Consider the following 20,249-nt stretch of genomic DNA (forward strand, 5'->3'; position numbering starts at 1 on the left):
AATTCAAATTGAGTCAGCGTTAAGGTGCCTAGATTTCTTCTGTTGAACAGTTTGGCCTGCTCTATCAGAATCCATGTGTTGGCATATAATTTGGCATGCAATTTTTTTCTGTTAGGAATGAATCATGTGGAATTAGAGTGTTTTAATTCCATGTGAAAGAAAATATAAAGAATTCTATAGATAACTAGTGTAGAAAGATATCCATGAGAAATAGGGTATTTGTTGCCTCAGGTGTAATTAAAATGCCTCGGCTACACTCTGAGTCATGAAGCCACCCCTTTACATTTGGGTAACTGGACTTCTTTAACACCTTCCCAGTTGTATTTCTTAAGTTTCTTTATCAAAACATATACCATTTAATTTTATCAGATACTGCCTTATAACCTACCACAAAGTCTGTCAGCTATTTCATTTGATGTGCAAATCTTACTATTATTATCATGTATGATGTGTGTCTCTTTGTCTAAAAAAGAGAACGGAAAGGTTAACTCTGGTAATAATGTCTACAGTTTGTGGGATCTAAAACTAGAATTGTAGGGTACCTGAATCCATAGTTATAGAACAGAGCTTAGATCCTATTCAACTGGTGAATCTATTTAACTCTATTTCACATATAAGAGGAAATCAAGTTCCAGAGAGTTATATGAAGTTCATCCTCTTAGATGAATGAAATTCAAAGTGCCACTGTAATGAGGAGTGTGGCTTCTGTCTTTATAGATTAATACCCTTTTCCTTCACTACCCAGTCAGTGGAACAGATCCCTGTTACCTGCGGCGAGCCAGGTTTTTTGTCATGCTAGCTTTTCACATCCCTGTGTTAGGTTTACCCCTTGATGGACTTCTTCATGTGAGAGCTGTAAGAATTTTCTGTACATTCTTAAGGAACAAAGGAATTAAACCTCAATAGGGTTCTTTCTTTTTGAAATGTATTCCCATTCACACTACAGAATAAGTAAAATTATACCCTTTAATAGCTTGGCAGCTGCTACTTCTTCTGAATTCTTTCCAATGGAGCAACACACCTGCTCCGTCGCTTGATGTGCCAGGTACCTTCCAGCATTTCATCTGTGCCTTGAAATGTTGCTGGGTGATAGCAGCATTTATTGCTGGCTCTTCCAACGCAGGAAAGGGTAAGACTTCAGTAAGTAGCTCTCCACAATAGCCTAGAGTCCCCAACTCAGTAACTGTACTTATACCACAGAGCAGGCAAGTAAGAGTAGGAGACAGTTTCCCTCCAGGCTCACTACAGAATGTTTTTGTAAAGGTGTGCTGCAAATTTGCCTCCAATAGAAAAGGAGAATAGTGGAGCTGTCGGGGAAGAAAGGAAGTTGGAAGCTTTAAAATAAGAGTAGTGCAGAAAACCTCAGTTAATTTTTTGTTGGAGTGTTAATTTTTTTTTCTCTTTATTTTGGTGATTCATATATTTGTGAAAGAAAATTATTGTTGTTGAAATTCCTTTTTTAAAATGTTATCTTAGTACTACATCTTCACGTTTTCAAATTTCAGCCAGTAAATAGTGTAAAAGTCAACCTATCATCTAAGTCTCTTCCATCCTGATAACATTCAAGTTCAGTCTAACATTTTGTTACATAATCTTCTAAAATGCTTTCTGCATATATAAACACACATGGTTGTACTCCTATTCTTTGTCTTATAACACTAGAATTATGGTTAATAATCTATTTTTAATCAGTACATCTTAGACTATTTTACTATAATTACATCTAACTATTTGTTTCTATTTTGAGATACTAAATACCATTTTCTCTCAATTCCTAAATGCTCATTTTTAAATTTCTAAAAATGTTCAGGATTTTCTGTTGTTGTTTGTTTATAGACAGCAAAATAAAAAGGAAAGTACCATCTACCTTCCATAAATGTTTCAACATTGACAACAAACTATAGTCTTGTACAAATGCCAGGAGAGTGATAATTATGCACAGGAATGTACAATCATTTCTGAAAATGTGGAAAAATTGCATTTTTCAGAGAAATGTGACTTTTCTCTGAAAAAAAATCATTAAATGGATAGTCAGTATTGATTTTGCCATCCCAAGATAATTATAAAAATATTTATTATAGCCAGTGTTCATGTGGGGAAAATCATTTTCAGTACCTGTCTAAGCACTAAGACCTGGCCTAGTTTGAACAGTCTGGCTCCTGAAACAAAGTGCACACTCTGGTTATTTGTGACTGCTGCTGTTTTCCTATCTAGTCCAAAGCAAGGACAGAGAACTCAAAACCATCAGCTAACTCCATGGATGTTCATCTTCTAGCCAAGCACAGAGAACACACACCCAAACACATACACACACACACATTTCAATAGTGATGATTCTGTAAAATCTCTCATAAAACAGTGGCACTGAATGGGTTGTCTTTAATGTTCTTGTGTCTCTTTGAATCTTAATAATTGCATTGTATAATGCTACTTTCAAAAAATTACTTTATAGGAAAAAAGATTTCCCATTTACTGGACCTTTCTCTAGGAATAGATCCGAATTGTTCTTAACCTTAAGAATATAAGATTATCGGGCCCAGCACCATAGCCTAGTGGCTAAAGTCCTTGCCGTGAATGCACCGGGATCCCATATGGGTACCAGTTCTAATCCCCGCAGCTCCACTTCCCATCCAGCTCCCTGCCTGTGGCCTGGGAAAGCAGTCGAGGATGGCCCTAAGCCTTGGGTTCCTGCACCCGCGTGGGAGACTTGGAGGAGGTTCCTGGCTCCTGGCTTTGGATCGGCACAGTTCTGGCCGTTGCCATCACTTGGGGAGTGAATCATCGGACATAAGATCTTCCTTTCTGTATATCTGTCTTTCCAATAAAAATAAATAAATCGTTTAAAAAAAAGAATATAAGATTATCATTTTGTGAAGCACAGTAACAAATTTAGAGGCATGATGACCTTTGCTATAGCAAAACATATTTTCTAATTATCCCGAAAATGGTTAATGAACTATAGATGGTTGAAAATACCTTATGATCACAGCTACTGTCTCTCCCCACATTAACAAGCCATTAAAAACCATTCAAAGCAAATACAAGCTAATTATGCTTGAATTTGCTTTATTTTTTCTTCCTTTTTATTTTTATCATCATTTTATGATACAGTTTCATAGGCCCTGGGTTTTCCATAACTCCCTCCCTATGTCCGCCCCCAACACTGACTTACCCTGTATTATTACTATAGTGCAGTTCATAAACAGTAATAGATCCAGGACGTGGACAATGACAGAGTCCAACATCCTATTGTCAAGATATAGTTAACGGTTTCATTGGGAGTTCATCTTGACCTGGAAGTAGAGATGCATACTGCATTGTATTCTCACATCTGGATATGATAGTCTCCATTATACAGTGACTGTACATCCCCTTAAGTGAAAAGCCACAAAATAAAATCAACACCAGGAAGGAAAAAATTTTAAATGCCATGAAGTTAAATAGCATGCTGCTGAATGACTGATGTGTGGCTGGAGAAGTGAAAATCAAGAACCTTCTTGAAGAAAATGATGCTACTGTATGATCCATGAGTCATTGAAGAATTTAATCAGAAGAAACTGTTTTGAAGAATTGAAACTAACAAAAAAAAATCAAAATCCATGAGGTGTAGTCCCCTCTGATCTTTGTTGGTGAAATGTGTCTCCTGTAGGCAACAAATAGATGGGTTTTTTTTTTTAATGCAGTCTACTAATCTTTGATGTTTGACTGGTGAGTTTATGCCATTTATATTCAGGATTAATATGAATGGGTGGTAATTTGGTCCTGTCATTTTAGAAATGGGTTGATTGTTGATTTAGCCTTCCGTTGTTATTTTGCTGGAATGTTCTTCACATTTGCCTTTGGTTTGGGTGGGTGCTATTCCTCTTCTCTGTCAAGAGAGCATCTTTAAGTATCCTTTGCAGGGCAGGTTTGGAAGAGGCATATTCTTTTAACTTTTCTTTACTGTGAAAGAATTTTATTTCATTTTCAAAGGCAAAGGAAAACTTTGCAGGGTATGTTACCCTGAGCTGAAAATTTTTTGTTTTTAGAATCTGGAGTATGTCACTCCATTCTCTTCTGGCCTGTAAGAGTTTCCTGTGAGAGATCTCCTGTGAATTTAATTGACATTCCTTGATATGTCAATTAATTTTTTCACATACACATTTAAGGACATTTTCCTTATGTTTGATAGAAGAGAGCTTGATTACATACATCGTGGTGAAGATCGCTTTATTCAACCCTGTAGGGAGTTCTGTGCCCCTCCTGGATGTTGTTTCCCAATTCTTTCTCTAGATTAGGGAAATTTTCCCTTATTATTTCATTAAGTACATTTGTAAACCCAGCTTCTCCAATGACTCTTTCATTTGGCTTTTTAATAGTGCCTTTCAATTCTTGGATACTTTTTTTAGCCTGACCCAGCTCTGCTTCTGGCTTTTTGTTTGCTTCCCCCTGGTGACAGGAAATATCTTTCAATTCCAAATTTCTTTCTTCTGCTTCATTCATTCTATTTTGGAGACTCTCCACTGTACTTTTAATTTACTCCACTATATTCTTCATTTCTGATATAGCAGTTTTCACTTGATTCATTTCCAGTCTGACGTATTTCATAAATTTCTTCAACTCCTCCATTATGTGCTTCTCATTGTTGATAAGAAGCTTTATAGTAAGTGTTTGAATTCTGCATCCCCCATTTTCTCAATGTATTCCTCAGTTAACTGAGGTTGGCGTAGGGTTTTGCTCCTTTGCAGGGGAGTCTTCAGTAATATTCATTGTACTTGAGTCTCCTCTTTTGCTCTTGGTCATTGTACTTCCAGTTAGCAGATTCTTCTTTTGGGACAGATTTCTAAGCTGTGTCACCCACAAGTCTGCAGTTCGATTTTACTTATTGTGGTTGGCACACAGCTCTGTTTTTGCAGTCACTTGTGGCACTCCCTCCATTGAGTTCCAGCTCCAGGTTCTTAGGTTAGACTTCCACCATGGTCTCCATAGCCCCAGCTCCTGGCTCACCACTCTCCACTTGCTGTGATACCATGTTGAAGCTGCACCATTATCTGTACAACCTTTCTCCCACTTCCGGTTCAAGCAGTTCCCAGGATTAGGTAGACACCAGGTGTCCTATATATCTGTGTTTTTGGTGGTGCTGATCTTGCCGAAACCTATTGGCCGTTAGTTCTGAGGGCCACACGGACCTATTTTGACCTGTATAATGCCATAGTCAGTATTATTTTCCTGTGGGACCAGTGCAATGCACTGAACTCAGTGAGTTCTCTCCCAGCTTAGTGCATGTACAGCTCACTGTTGTCCCTGCAGTCTTAAATTCTTTACCACACTGTACAAAATGGTCTCTGATGTGCCACTACTAGAGTTCTTGATCTGCTGACTGTCAGGTCTGAGGGCTAAGTAGATCTATCTTGGATGGAACCTGTAGCATGACACGTTGTTGCAGTTCACTGAGTCAGAAATGAGTTCACTCCCAGCTCAGTGCACGCACAGTACTGTCATAGCTTTTGCCTCCCTATACAAAATGATGCCCAATTCAGCTCTAGGGACTGGACTGGACTGGACTGTGAAATTCACCCTGTTCCTGTACCACCCATCTAGGATCTGCTGCTCTGTCTCAGCTGCTGGTCAAATCAAACAGACCAGCAGGATGGGCAGTTCTTTGTCTGGGTTCACCTCCTGAACTCCCGGTGAACACCCCTTCTGGCCGCTCGTGCAGTTCAGATCGCAGCTTGCTGAATGCTGCTGGGGTGTTGGTCACAGCAATACCACACTGTTGTGTCCACTTCTTTCTAGTGTCTGTCAGTCTCCAGGTGCCCTTGTGCTGTCATTGTGTCCTCTCCTATTACTTGGAATGTGCCTTCTCTGCTTCACATTGACTAATGTTTCTTCGCTTAAACATGTCCTTATCCTATTCATTGCATTTGCTTTAAAAAACAAAGAATGGGGCCCGGCGCCGTTGCCTAGCTGCTAAAGTCCTCGCCTTGAACACCCCGGGATCCCATATGGGCACCGGTTCTAATCCCGGCAGCTCCACTTCCCATCCAGCTCCCTGCTTGTGGCCTGGGAAAGCAGTCGAGGATGGTCCAAAGCTTTGGGACCCTGCACCCGCGTGGGAGACCCGGAAGAGGTTCCTGGCTCCTGGCTTTGGATCAGTGCAGCACCGGCCCGTTGCGGCTCACTTGGGGAGTGAAACATCGGATGGAAGATCTTCCTCTGTGTCTCTCCTCCTCTCTGTATATCCGGCTTTCCAATAAAAAAAAAAAAAAGAAAAAAGAATGGTTGAAATTCTCCTCCTTTGGAGAAAACTAAGTTAACACTTAGTATTTAAGGATAGTGGTAAAAATTTGAAGTTATACTTATTGGTAATACTGTACTAATAGTTTTTTTATATCTTCTCCATTAGGTATAATAATTAGTTAAATTGCTTTGAGGAGAAAGTATTATCTCTCTTTTTTTTATGATTTATTGTATAGGCCAGTACCATGGCTTAAAAGGCTAATCTTCCACCTTCAGGCATCAGCATTCCATATGAGCACTGGTTTGTGTCCCTGCTGTTCCACTTCCCATCCACCTCTCTGATTGTAGCATTGGAAAACACTGGAGGATAGCCCAGGTGCTTGGGACTCTGCACCAGCGTGGGAGACCTGGAGGAAGCTCCTGACTTCATATCATCTCAACTCTGGCCATTGTGACCATCTGGGAAGTGAACCAGCAAATGGAAGTTCTTTCTCTGTGTAAATCTATCTTTTAAAATTTATTTATTTTTTTTATTTAAAAGACAGAGTTACACAGTGAGAAAGACAGACAGAGGATCCTGTATCTGCTGGGTCACTCTCCAAAATGTTTATAAAGGCTACAGCTGAGCTGATCTGAAACCATGAGCCAGGAACTTCTTTTAGGTGGGGTGCAAGGGTCCAAGGACTTGCGCCATCCTCAGCTGCTTTCCCAGGCCATAAACAGAGAGCTAGAAGGGAAGTGGAGCAGCAGAGGTACTAACTGTGCTGGCACCCCAGGAGGAGGCCTAGCTGTGTATGCCACAGCACCAGCCCTGGAGAATGTATTACTTCCATAGATTATTTGTTTGAAAAAAATTAGCCTTGAATCTAGACAGATACCTTGAACGTGTCCCACATCGGAAAGGAGTGAGTGTCCAGTGATGTGATAGCACTGCAAGCCTGCAGGCATGTGTAGATTCTCTCCTGCCTTGCAAGGGACCCAGAGGCATTGCTACTCTTGGAGGTCAGGTGGCTGGCCTGGCTGCTGCTTTGGATGCCCTTGCTTCTGCTAACAGCCCCCAGGCTGGCCGCACACACCTCTGCCCCTCCTTGGCCTCCTTGGCCTCCTTCCTTAGCACCGCAGATTCTTGCTGCATTGGGCAGTTTGTCTCTGTGTGTTCAGGAGCCTCTTGCCCTCAATAAAGAGTGACCCAGTGGGCCTCTTGTCCTAATTCATCTAGCCTAAAGGCAGGACCTAAATAGTTGCCAATGGTTTCTAAAAAAGAGGTTGTGAGACAATCCCATGTTGTTTTGCCCAGAACTAGCCTTAGAGAACCTTTCTTTCCTTGACTTCTTACTAACCCCCATTTAATAAAATGCACACAAAAATCACACTGGGGTAGTATGACTTTCCTAGTTAACAATTCACTCATCTGAAATCTCAGTATAAAGATGAGTATAAATTCTCAGTTAAGTTTTTATAGTTTTTGATAAACTGTTGGTAAATATTTGTAGGCTATTCCTTCACAGGTTTGCTCAGAGCCTCATGCTCATTGGACATTTTGTACTTTTTGCACCTTTTCAGAAACCTTTGATAGGTTTATCTGTGGTGAGTGCAGATTGAGTGTTTGAATAATGGCTATAGATAAAATTGCAATATAAGTGATGTTACAAAAAAACCAATATTCCATTTACTTTCTTTGATGGTTTAAGGGTTGTTTGATAGAAGGGCTTGCTATTTGGTCTTTGTGATGATGTTTTCAGCAGTTAACTTAAATATCAGTAACATTTCTCTAGAAACAGATCTGAAATGTCAAATTTATTTATTGAAGAAACTACCCACGCATCATTCTTAAATTATCCTTTTGATAGTTTCAGAATTGATGATTATCTATCAGTCAGTCCTCTGAGTTGACAAGCAATATAATCCTGTTTCGGAAGTTCCCTGACAGTCCAGCTCTGCTGCCTTTTTGTTTGGCCAACCACTCAGGGTTTCTTAGCCTTGGCACACTGTTGGCAGTTGGGGCTGGGTAGTTTCTTGTTGTTGGGCACTTGTGCTTATCAGATGGTTCGACAGCATCCTTGGTCTTTGTCTACTAGGTGATGAATCGTATCTCCCCAGTTGAGATCACTGCTCTACTGTAGTAGAAAAAGGATATGATAAACATATATATATTTTTTGAATGAGTGTATTTTTTCTTAAATTATAATGCTTTTTATTATATAATTCTATTAATGAAATTTACCTTCATCCTTCCATTACCTGCAAATGTAGAAGTAGAGGTTACAAATAACCCACTTAAAAATAACAGCTTCGGGCCCGGTGGCGTGGCCTAGCAGCTAAAGTCCTTGCCTTGAACACCCCGGGATCCCATATGGGCACCGGTTCTAATCCCGGCAGCTCCACTTCCCATCCAACTCCCTGCTTGTGGCCTGGGAAAGCAGTCGAGGACGGCCTAAAGCTTTGGGACCCTGCACCCGCGTGGGAGACCCGGAAGAGGTTCCTGGCTCCTGGCTTTTGATCGGTGCAGCACCGGCCAGTTGCAGCTCACTTAGTGAGTGAAACATCAGATGGAAGATCTTCCTCTCTGTCTCTCCTCCTCTCTGTATATCCGGCTTTCCAATAATAATAAAATCTTAAAAAAAAAAAAAAAAACAGCTTCACAGAAAAGGCTATCATTGCTGTGTGAGGCTCCCAATAATAAGTCTATATAAAATGTACCTTAATTAGATACCTGTTGGCTACTGCCTATGACCCTCATTTAGCAAATTAATAATATGCTAACTTTTTCATAAAACATGAAAAATTAACTATGTGCTCATTGTTAGCACTTTGACGTCATAGTCATATAGTCCAATGGGCTCTAATTTTGTCATCGTTCTCACACTATTGTATGTTGGATTAGAAGACATCCTGGCAGCCTCAGTGACCTGGTTTAGGAAGAACTATATTCCCTGGCGATGGCAATTCATGAGTAATTCAGTAACAAAAGAAGAAGTCAAATGACCCAATCAACTCTGCAGTTCAGAGGAGTTATTTTAAATGACATGGCATTTTGCTGGTCCCACTTTCTTGGTTATCTGCTCTCCCAAAGCCGGTCAAAGAGACCACAATAGATGCATGGATCCAGCGCTACTTAGCAGTTTGGTACCAAATACAGGATCACATGGTGTGTGTAACTTTTCACCAGTCCCTGAGCCTCATGGTAAACTAGTTGTCCATTTTTCTCGCTCCTTTTATACAGTGAATCATAGGTTTTCTTTGAGAATCACATTATTGTTTTTGCTTTCTCCATATCCAGTTTGTGACTGCTTCAGTGAGGGCCAGGTGTTTGTTCATCTCTTATTTTTCCTGATTAACTCAGGACCCCAATTCCACAGCATCTGGGCAAAAAACCTTATCCATGTCTTCCCAACTACTGACTTAATACTCCATGTGGACTTTGCTTCCTGCCTACTTAAAGAGATGTCATCTAACACAATTACTGTCAGAATTTCATTCCCACTTCCTCTGTATTTCGGCAGTTTTACTCCCCTGCAGCTATTTTGGGGTATCAAAGAAAGAAGTAACCGACTGTTTCTGTGACCAACCTTGCCACATGTATGTTTGATCATTTTGGTCACTTTCCCCTCTCACATTCTTCCAGCCCTATCAGCTGCTTTGGCGCCTTCACTGTATATTCACTTCACGCATTACACTGAATGGCTGCTGGTTTGCCGGTCACTGTGGTAGAATGGAGTTTGGTTGCCAGAATGACTAATAAAATGAAAAATCATCCCTGCACTTACAGAACTTACCTTCAATTGGGTGAAAGTAATTCTAAGCAAAGAGCCACAAAACTATGATAAGCAGTAAATGAGTAGTTAAATGCAGCTGAAGGAATCACGTGCTCAGAAGTGGATGAGTTGCTTCTCAGCAGTAACCAGGTGGTTTCAAGGAATGTAGTTGAGGCATTAGATGCAGTGTATGCAGCTTGTGTCATAGCTGGAGCTTAGGATGCAAGATCTAAGCAGAAGAGACTTAACCTGAACAAGTGGGGAGGACCAAAAGTCCTCAAGTAGTGTATTACAGGGCTGGCATCAAAGGCTTTTAAGAAGGATGCTGGGGGGATCCAGTTAGACTTTTTAGAAGCTCTGAAAGCAGCACTGAAGGAAGTAGAGATGCTTGCAGTCAAAGAAGCCGGGAGTAATGAGAAGCTGGGACTTGATAGCTAAATCCATCTGAGCAGGGCCCGGCACGGTAGCATAGCGACTAAAGTCCTTATCTTGCATGTGCTGGGATCCCATATGGGCATCAGTTCTAATCCCGGCAGTCCTGTTTCCCATCCAGTTCCCTGCTTGTGGCCTGGGAGGGCAGTTGAGGATGGCCTAAAGCCTTGGCACCCTGCACCTGCATGGGAGACCTGGAGGAAGTTCCAGGCTCCTGCCTTTGGCTCAGTGCAGCGCTGGCCATTGTGATCACTTGGGGAGTGAACCATCAGATGGAAGATCTTCCTATCTGTCTCTCCTCCTTTCTGTATATCTGACTTTGCAATAAAAATAAGTAAATCTTTTTAAAAAATAAATAAATCCACCTGAGCGAAAGAGTTCTGGAATTCCAGTTTCAGCCTCCATGTGGAGTGGCGCCAGCAATTGCTGCAGTCTGAAGTGTGTACAGTTTAGACCCTGTGTGGCAGCCCCTTTGCAGCAGTCAGCTGAGGGACTCATCAGAGACTTGCTGTAAAGCTGAAAATCTCAATACAGTTTTGATGAAAATTATGGATTCAACTGTTCTTTCAGGAAAACTGCTATGTTTTAACTTGCTTTGTGGAAAATCAGTACTACCAAGTCAATACCAAAGAAAATTCAAGATCTGGATTCAGGGTGTTGACTTGGAAATATTAGCATAAATATGCTGATTGTGTCCCTGGGAATTGGGATTTGCAAGAGCTTGAAGACCACGAAGAAAAAGGATAGAAGACAAGGCCTTATGAAATGTTGAATTTTCTTTTTAAAGAATGAGCTGAAGGGAAAGAACCTAGACGGATGAATATGCTGTGTTACCAGTGAACACTTTGTGCAGCTCCCTGGTCTTCCTACAGTAGCTTCCCAGGTTTCATTATCTGATCTTTAAAGCACCTTCTACCTGCCTTCTGGAAACACCTTCCTAGAGTAAATTCAGGTTATATAGCTTAATAGCACAGAAGGTTAAGTTGACACATTATGTGTCTACGACTTTCAGTGTCGTAACTAGTAATTTTTTTTTATTTCTTTCCTTTTTTTTTTTTTTTTAGTTGCAAAGGCAGATGAAAGCAAGTCAGAGAGAAAGCTCTTTCATCCACTGATTCACTCCCCAAAAGGCCACTACGGCCAAAGCTGAGCTGATATGAAGCCAAGAGCCTAGAGCTTCTTCCCGGTCTGCCATGCAGGCGCAGGGTCCCAAGCCTTTGGGCCGTCCTGCACTGCTCTCCCAGGCCACAGGCAAGGAGCTGGATGAGAAATGGAACAGTCAAGAGACAAAGTGGCGTCCATATGGGATTTCGGTGCATGCAAGGCGAGGATTTAGCCACTAGGTTGTCACGCTGGTCCCTTAACTCGTAAATTTTTATCTGAGTCCCACCTGTCAAAAACTGAACGGAAGTTTTGACATTTTTCTCTATCTTCCAAACACCCACCTGAATATACTGCCTAACAAGAAATATCCATCAGACTTTTGCCTCTCTCTTGTCTCTAGATAGTTACAGTTTTTTGTGTTCCCCAAATTTCGGTTTATCTCTTCAAGTTCAGCAAGTGCTCTTCCTGTGACTACTTCTCAGAAGCTTCTAGTACAATTCAGAATCTCTCTCCCTATATTCCCACACATTCCCTTTTTACCTTTCTGGTGATGCATGTCCCACTCGGCTGCATTGCTCATCTACACATCTTTTTCCTGTATCTTGCTCTCAGAGTAGGGCTCCGTAGGTATGTGTTGTTCCTATGTTAATTGGCATCTAAAACCAACAATGATTCAGCATGGACTTCGCTTTCTGCTACACACCACCTCTAGGCACTGCATCTTTTTTTCCTTCCTCTATTTTATTTTTATTTTTATGGTAAAATTCCATATTTTTTTCTTAAGGAAGAATGTTGTCATCATGTTTGGCGTCAGCTAAGTTAGACATTAGGAAATGATACACTGAGGGCCCAGTGTGGTAGCCTAGTGGCTAAGGTCTTTGCCTTGAATGTGCTAGTTTGTATCCTAGCTACTCCACTTCCCTTCTAGCTCCCTGCTTGTGGCCTGGGAAAGCAGTGGAGAATGGCCCAAAGCCCTGGAACTCTGCATCCATGTGAGAGACCCTGAAGAAGCTCCTGGCTCCTGGCATCTCTTCTCTCTGTAAATCTGAGTTACCAATATAAATAAATAAATCTTAAAAACCAAACAAAAAAAGATAAGATAAATTGTAAAAATCAAAGACCCTGTTGCAAACTTACATGACTGTATCAGATTGCTCCTGAAGACAGAATTTCAGACCTTCTGTAGTCAAGAGTGGTTTGTGCAATGCCTGTCAAAGGCTCTGGAGGGGGTAGGGTTGCAGGCAATTGGTGACAGCCGTGCCAACTTGATTCCACACAGTCATTGTGCTTTCATGGATGTATGAAGTTTCCAAAGAAAATTATACTGAAGAGTAGTTTTGTTAATCAATCACTTTGCAAGAACACTAGTGTGACCATCAGACGCCTTCCCCTGCTGACTCTGGGCCTCACATGTAAAACAGGAGAGCAGTGCTGTGATCATGTGTGCTTTCATTTGCAGCCCCTCGTTCATTTTCAAGTTTAAGGAAACAAGTTGTTTTCTTCTTGGCATATCTCCATGTAGTCAGTAGAAGCATTTAAAATCATCTCACTAATCATTCACTTCATGTTTATGTCTCAGTGAATCTCAGTGTAGAAATGTTCCTACAGGTCTAGTGGCTGAAGTCCTCACCCTGCATACACCGAGATCCCATGTGGACACCAGTTCATGTCCCTGCAGCCCTGCCTCCCATCTAACTCCCTGCTTGTGGCCTGGGAAGCAGCCAAAGACAGCGCAAAGCCTTGGGATCCTGCATCCGCATGGGAGACCTGGAAGAAGTTCCTGGCTCCTGGCTTTGGCTCAGCGCAGCTGCAGCCATTGAGTTGCTTGGGGAGTGAATCTCTTCCTCTCTGTACATCTGACTTTGCAATAAAAATGAAATAAATCTTTAAAAAAAATCACAAATGTTCCTAGAGTTGTGAAGTTTGAGATTCTCTTGACTCTGGTCCTTTCACTTATCATCTTCGCTTTGCTCGTCTTCCTCTCTGCATCCCCTATTCTCCAAATTAAGGGTGTCCATGAAGAGGAAATGAAGGCACCAAACAACTGAGAGGTGTGTGTGGAAAGGAGGGCAAGAAGGACAGTCTTGCTCCTTGGCCTTGACGGTAGGGGGTAGGGGTATTGATGATCTGATTGCATACCAGCCATAGGGCTTTTTTGTTTAAAGATAAAACTAAACACCTCACAGAGACACCTCCTTCTTCCCCTTCTTTCTGCCTCCACCAGTCACACTACCCATGTGGCGAGCTGTTGTTGAGACCAAGGTATTTAGAAGTCAAGTATTGGTCCTAATAAAATAAGTGTCCTGTTCAGATAAGTATTAAAGCTTCGAAATGTGGGTCTCCTTCTAATTTAGGATTGATAGGATTTGAATACCGACTAAGCCTCCTGTGCATCATAAAAAAAGAAGTTGGGTACACCATTTATGGAAATATGCTAATACAGTAGGAAAGATGCCAGGACAGGCTTTCTGAGGACTTCACACTGCAGCATCCATTTCAGAAGGAAGAAGATTATTTATTACAAACAGGGGGGGTTAAGACCTGTTAGTGTCCACATGTTGCATTGGTTCTACTATGATTATAAAATCCAAACTGACTTCTCTACCCTCAACCTCTGGAATAAGTTACAGTTGGTGAGAATTCCAGAGTACCACTAGTATGTTGGGTTCTTTTTTAAAAATATCTGGTACTTTTACCAAGTTTTGCATATATAAATGTTAAGATGCTGTTGTTGGCTTGGACAAAGAGATTCAAAGACTAGGCTTTTAAAGAAGAAGGCACCTTACCTTTAATTTGATTGCTGTGTTTAGAATTTATTTCACAAACAGGGAGTTCTGTTATGATTGATGCTTTCTGAATTAGGTTTTGGTGGTTTCCTTTGAATGTTACTCCATTGGCTGAAAGCAGATAGGCTATTCTGCAACTGAATCAGTCTTTGAAAACTTCCTCATGTATACACATTTAAGTTTTCCCCAAATACGGTATATCTGAGCCAAATCAGTTTCACAGATAGACAAAATCAAGATATCCTTGGTTCTTTTACAATCCTGCCAGTATTGTGTCACTTACCATAGCAGCCACCTCTCACAGTAAATGTGTTTTGCTTGTTAACTCTTATTATTTACATAATGGATTCAAAATTAGATTGTGAGCCTTAATAATCACACACGTCTGGTGCAGGAAGCTACATCTTGTGAATCTTTATCAAAAGCAAAGTAATTTAAATACGCTTATTTAAATACACTCAGTGCAAATCTTGCTAATGAATAATTGCAGAAATTTAATTGTCAAGTAAAACTTCTGAAAAGACAAAACAAACTTCCATAGAAAGAATACTAGGAAAGCAACAATAACTCAAGCCGGAACGAAAGACAAGGCTGCATTTTCTCTCATTTTGCTTGGTTTTAATTTTTGCAATTTGATTTGAATAAATATGATATACCTCTTTCATTTGCATATAACTTAAAACTCCAGTCATTTATGTATTCCTATGCATGTTAAATGAATCCTTTCTGTTTCATAACTTATAATAAAAAATGTTTAGTCTATTTATAGCAGCATAAGATTGATTTGTAAAATACTGTTCTTTTGTTTGGAGCTGATTTTCAAATTTTAACTGAATAATCAAATTCAGTAGAATTTATTACCTCAAAATGCTTATTAATTTGTTTTTCTCACAAAAATTCCATTAATAAAAGCAATTTGTACTAAATAATTGTTGAAAAAGATTTAAAGAACTTTCACCTTCAGAATCTTAGCAGTTCCAGGAATATTAGAATGAAAATAGAGTGTATAGAAAAGATTGCTAAGGAGGGAAGCCTTGTAGAAAGTTAAGTTTGGAGGTTTAATATACCACTTAGAATTTGGAGATGAATTTAGGGTGACTCACAATAGACTTTTTTTTCTCACAACCTGAAAGCTGGTTTTGTCTGTAGAAGTGCCTTAGCTGTGTGGAGCACTGCTTCCTGGCTTCCCGTAGGAGTGCTGTGTGACACTGATGGACATGCGTGGTCAGGACGGGCTTAGGCGCTCTGGTTGGGAGCAGGCGTGTGCTGTCTGGCTGCGGGGGCTGGGGGTGTTCAGCTTGTGAGCACTGACTGTGGCTGCGTCTCAGTGTGGACTCACTGCTCGCTTTCCTTCTTCCCCTGCAGCCTGTCAATAAGGACAAGTCCCAGGATTTCAGACCCAGCTCACAACTGATGACACAGTAAGCAGCTTCATCTGCTAAGTAATTTGCTATGATTGATAGTTGCTTTTTTTTTTAAGGGCAATTTCTCCATTTCCCTCTTCATTACATATTGTCTCACAGTAAGTTAAGAGTTTGTCTAGTTTAAACTAAGATCATTTCTCTGGTTGAATTTTGAAAGTGCATATTATTACAAGACTATAAGAAACAATATCACTAAAAACTCTAGAAGACCTATATGTCATTTGTTTTTGTTAGAGTAGCATTTTGAAATAAAATTGACCAAAAAATGAATGATGTGACTCAAACAAAATTATGAAATGTGAAGCTAATTTAGAAAGCTGTTATCTAAAACAGTCCGTATATATTACACAAATGCCTAATAGAATTAATGTATTTTGAGATATTCACTTAAAAATACTTCTGGAGAGTTTTATATTTTTATTTGGTCCTTGATGGTATCATCTAATACGCAGTTGTAAGATCCATCTCTTGGGACTGATATAGCTGGTAAGCTATCACGTGCAAAACCTGCATCCTATGTGGGCTCCAGTTTGCGTCCCAATTGCTCCACTTCCGATCCAGCTGCTGGCTAACAGCCTGGAAAAAGCAGCAGGTGTCCTTGGGCACCTTCAACATGTGGGAGACCTAGGAAAAGCTCCTGTCTCCTGACTTCAGCCTGAACCTGAGCCATTTGCAGCCATTTGGGGAGTGAACCAGCAGGCGAAAGATCTCTCTTTCTCTGTCTATCTCTCTCTCTCTGTAACTCTGTCTTTAAAATAAATAAATAAAATCTTACTTAAGAACAGCAACGAAAAAAAATTCTTGTACTTCAGAAAAAGGCTTATGTCAAAAGCCTTTCCAAAATATTTCTCAGCTATAAACGTTTCAATTAACTCTGGACCTAATATTAACTTCCAACTTTATATTCTCCATCAGTAACAAATTATGAGTCTAACAACTTTGAACATTGATTGCCGGCTATCCTGCCATCACTGTTCCCAATATGCAATCTGGAGGGCAACATGCTTACCCATGTGGCCACATAGACAAGTTCTAATTTTTCTCTGAGAAAATATTCATTCACATGAACCCTGCTCCAGGCTTAGACAGTTTAAAGATTATGTCTCTGTTATTCAAAATATTCTGATTAAAATGGCATTAATTTACAGGAATTGGCAAATAAATCCGTGCCATATTGCAAAGACAGTATTTCATTATGTAGATTAAAAAAAATTATTGGCACCGAAATACAGTCACAGAACCATGATCTAGAAAAGTTCTAGATCATGGGAGTTCTGTAACTGCTCTGGTTTATAGCAGCGAAAACTAAGGGGGAAAGCCACGCGCAGATTTCACATGGCTCATACTCCATCTGCTTGAGACTGAGTCTCCTGACTGCTTCCTGAACTGCTGGGCTTTGGGGTATGTGTTTCTTGATTTATTTTATTTGAAAGGGAGACACAGAGACTTCTGGTTTGTGACCTTACTTCCCAGCTGCCCTCAGCAGCTGACACTGGGCTAAGCAGAAACACAGAGACAGAAATGCAGTCCAGCTCTCCCACTGTGGTGGCAGAGATCCAACTACTTGAAGCCTCACTAGTTATTCCCCAGGATGCACATTAGCTGCATCAAAGTGGAGCAGCAGGACTTGAACCAGCATCCAAATTGGGATATCAGCATCAAAGGCAGCAGCTTAAACAGCTATGCCACAGTGCCTCCACCAAGTAGCATTTTAAATGTTGGGCCAAACACCACTCCATGTGTTCCTTTTTCAAACTGCATTTGTTATTCATAGGTTCCTTGCAAGGTATCATTTTGTAATTTGCTTCCTTTTTGAAAGATAAGAGTCACTAATAATTATAGAAGGGTACAAGTACAAAGGAGCTTCAGAAACCTCATGGATAAAGTGCATTTTCTTAATTGTGGTTTTCTGCAAATTTTATTTGTTTGAAATGCAAAATGACATGGGTTATCTGTTCATCCACTGGTTTACTCCCCAAATGTCAACAATAGCTGGGGCTGGGCAAGGCTGAAGGTAGGAGTTGGGAACCCCATTTGGGTTTACCACATGAGTGCAGGGGCCCATGTTCTTGGGCCAGTCATCTGCTGCCTCCCAGGGTACACATTAGCAAGAAGCTGGATTGGAAGTACAGATGAGACTCCAACTGAGACACTATAAATATGGAATACCAGCAGCAGCTTAACATGCAGTACCACAGACATGCACGCTGCTTTCTCAATCACTGATACAGACAGAATAAAAATCACTTGCAGCCACTGATTCCCTCCACACACACCCCCCCCCCCCCAAATACCTACAACAGACAAAAAAGTCAGGATCTGGGAACTTAATCCAGGTTTCCCAAGAGGCTGGCAGGGACCCAAATCCTTAAGTCATCACTACCTCCCAAGGTCTGTTGTAGAAGGGAAACCAAGCACTCTGATAGGATCATGGATATCTATGAGACCAAATGTCCTGCATCTGCTATTCCACAAACTTTCTGAAGTACCCTAACAGCCCTGCATAGCGCAAGAGCACATTCTCTCATATCATTATTACACTTAATTCTCAGCATATCCCTTGTAGAGAGGCAGACTAGTGTTCTGAGCCCTGTTTTACAGTCAGGGAGACAAAGTGTAAAAGACTGCGTCTTGTGTTCTGTCACTGCGTAGGGTAGGAGGCAGATCCAGTATCATAACTCGGGCCCTCCAATGCTGATTGCCTGTTCTCCCAGTGCTCTTGCTCTGCCTGTCCTACGCCATAACAACATTCCAGGTCTTTCAGGTTCTGGCTTTGGATTTACCCAAGACATAATATTCTCTGTTCCAATAACTGGAAAACTGAAGATTTGTGTGATTCTGTAATTGTTCTTATTATTTTTCATGATGCGTTTTTGCAGAGGCTGGGATTCCCCCGCTTTTCTCCCTCCTTTTTTACCCTCCCACCATTTTCTCCCTTGTAATTACAGTACTATAGTATTTAGTAGCCGTTGCAAGATTAACATTTTGCTATTTGAGATCATCATGACATTATAGATATAGAGAAAGAAAAGTTAATATATGAACAATGTTGCACTGGGATTCCTCCTTTTATTCAGAAGTAGAAATGCCCCACTGCAATGTATTTTTCACTTCCCAGTGTGCTAGTCTCCATTTTGCAGTTCATCTATTAGTTTTCTGTTTTGCATAAATGTTGTGTTACATCAGGAATAACCTAGGATATTTGTCCTTTTGAGATTAGTTTATTTCACTGAGCTTAGTGATCTTTAGTTGTGACCAGTTTGTTGCAAATAGTAGAATTTCATTCTTTTTGGGCCCAGCACCGTGGCCTAATGGCTAAAGTTCTCGCCCTGAACACACTGGGATCCCATATGGGTGCCGGTTCCAATCCCGGCAGCTTCACTTCCCATCCAGCTCCCTGCTTGTGGCCTGGGAAAATAGTCGAGGATGGCCCAAAGCCTTGGGACCCTGCACCAGCGTGGGAGACCTGGAGTAGGCTCCTGGCTCCTGGCATCGGATTGGCGCAGCACAGGCCATTGTGATCACTTAGGGAGTGAATCATCGGACGGAAGATCTTCCTCTCTGTCTCTCTTTCTGTCTGTATACCTGCCTTTCCAATAAGAAAAATAAATAAATCTTAAAAAAAAAAAAAAAGAATTTCATCCTTTTTAGTGGCTGAGTAGTATTCCATGGGGTAGATGCACCATAGTTTCTTTTTCGATTCCTCTGTCAATGGCGTCCAGGTTCTTTCCATGTCTTCACTATTGTGAATTGTGCTGCTGTAAACATAGGGTTCTATGTCACTTTCTCAGATAAAAATTTCACTTCATTTAGATTTATTCCCAGGAGTAGGATAGCTGAGTCATAGAGTAAATCAAGTTTTAGTTTTCTGAGCACTCTCTGTGCGGATTTCCACAGTGGCTGCACTAAGTTGCACTCCTACCAACAGTGCAGTGGGGTACCTTTTTCCACACATCCTCACCAACAGTTGTTGCTAGTGGATTTCTATATGTAGGCCATTCTCACTGGAGTTAGGTGGTATCTCAGTGTGGTTTTCGTCTGCATTTTCTTAATAACTAGGGAGCCTGCGCATTATTCCATGTGTCTATTAGCCATTTGAATTTTTTTCTTTTGAAAAATGCCTGCATTTCTTTCTTTTTTTTTTTCCGATGATACAGTTCCATTGGCTCTGGGATTTCCCCTCCTCCTCCTCGAGTCCCTTCAGCCACCTACTGAATTCCCCTCTAGTATTATAATAGGTAGCCCTACATAAACAGTCATGAGTCCTTCAATCCGCTACTGAAGTACTTCCTGACATTTTAGGCATGGACAGTGGCAGAGAGTCCAGCATCCTACTGTCAGAACATATTCAACAGTTTCACTGGGACTCTATCTTTGATCTGGATGCAGAGATGCATACTGCACTGTCTCCACATCGGGATATGTCAGTCTCCACTTCCATTATATATCCACTTAAATACTGAGCCAGAAAACACAATCCACAACAGGGAGAAACACAGAAAATTTACATCAACATGAAGTTAAACAAC

At 40.9% G+C, this 20,249-nt stretch overlaps 1 protein-coding gene across 1 annotated transcript in view; it reads left to right on the forward strand.

Annotated features, from left to right (window-relative positions):
• Window positions 1-20,249, forward strand: part of AHI1 (Abelson helper integration site 1) — a 193,350-nt gene that overhangs the window by 158,428 nt on the left and 14,673 nt on the right. Inside the window, exon 24 of the mRNA XM_012927595.2 lies at window positions 15,662-15,717. Coding sequence (XP_012783049.2) covers window positions 15,662-15,717 — 56 coding nt within the window. The remainder of the gene's footprint in view (window positions 1-15,661; window positions 15,718-20,249) is intronic.

Source organism: Ochotona princeps, chromosome 1, assembly GCF_030435755.1.
Source record: "Ochotona princeps isolate mOchPri1 chromosome 1, mOchPri1.hap1, whole genome shotgun sequence".
Lineage (NCBI taxonomy): Eukaryota > Metazoa > Chordata > Mammalia > Lagomorpha > Ochotonidae > Ochotona > Ochotona princeps.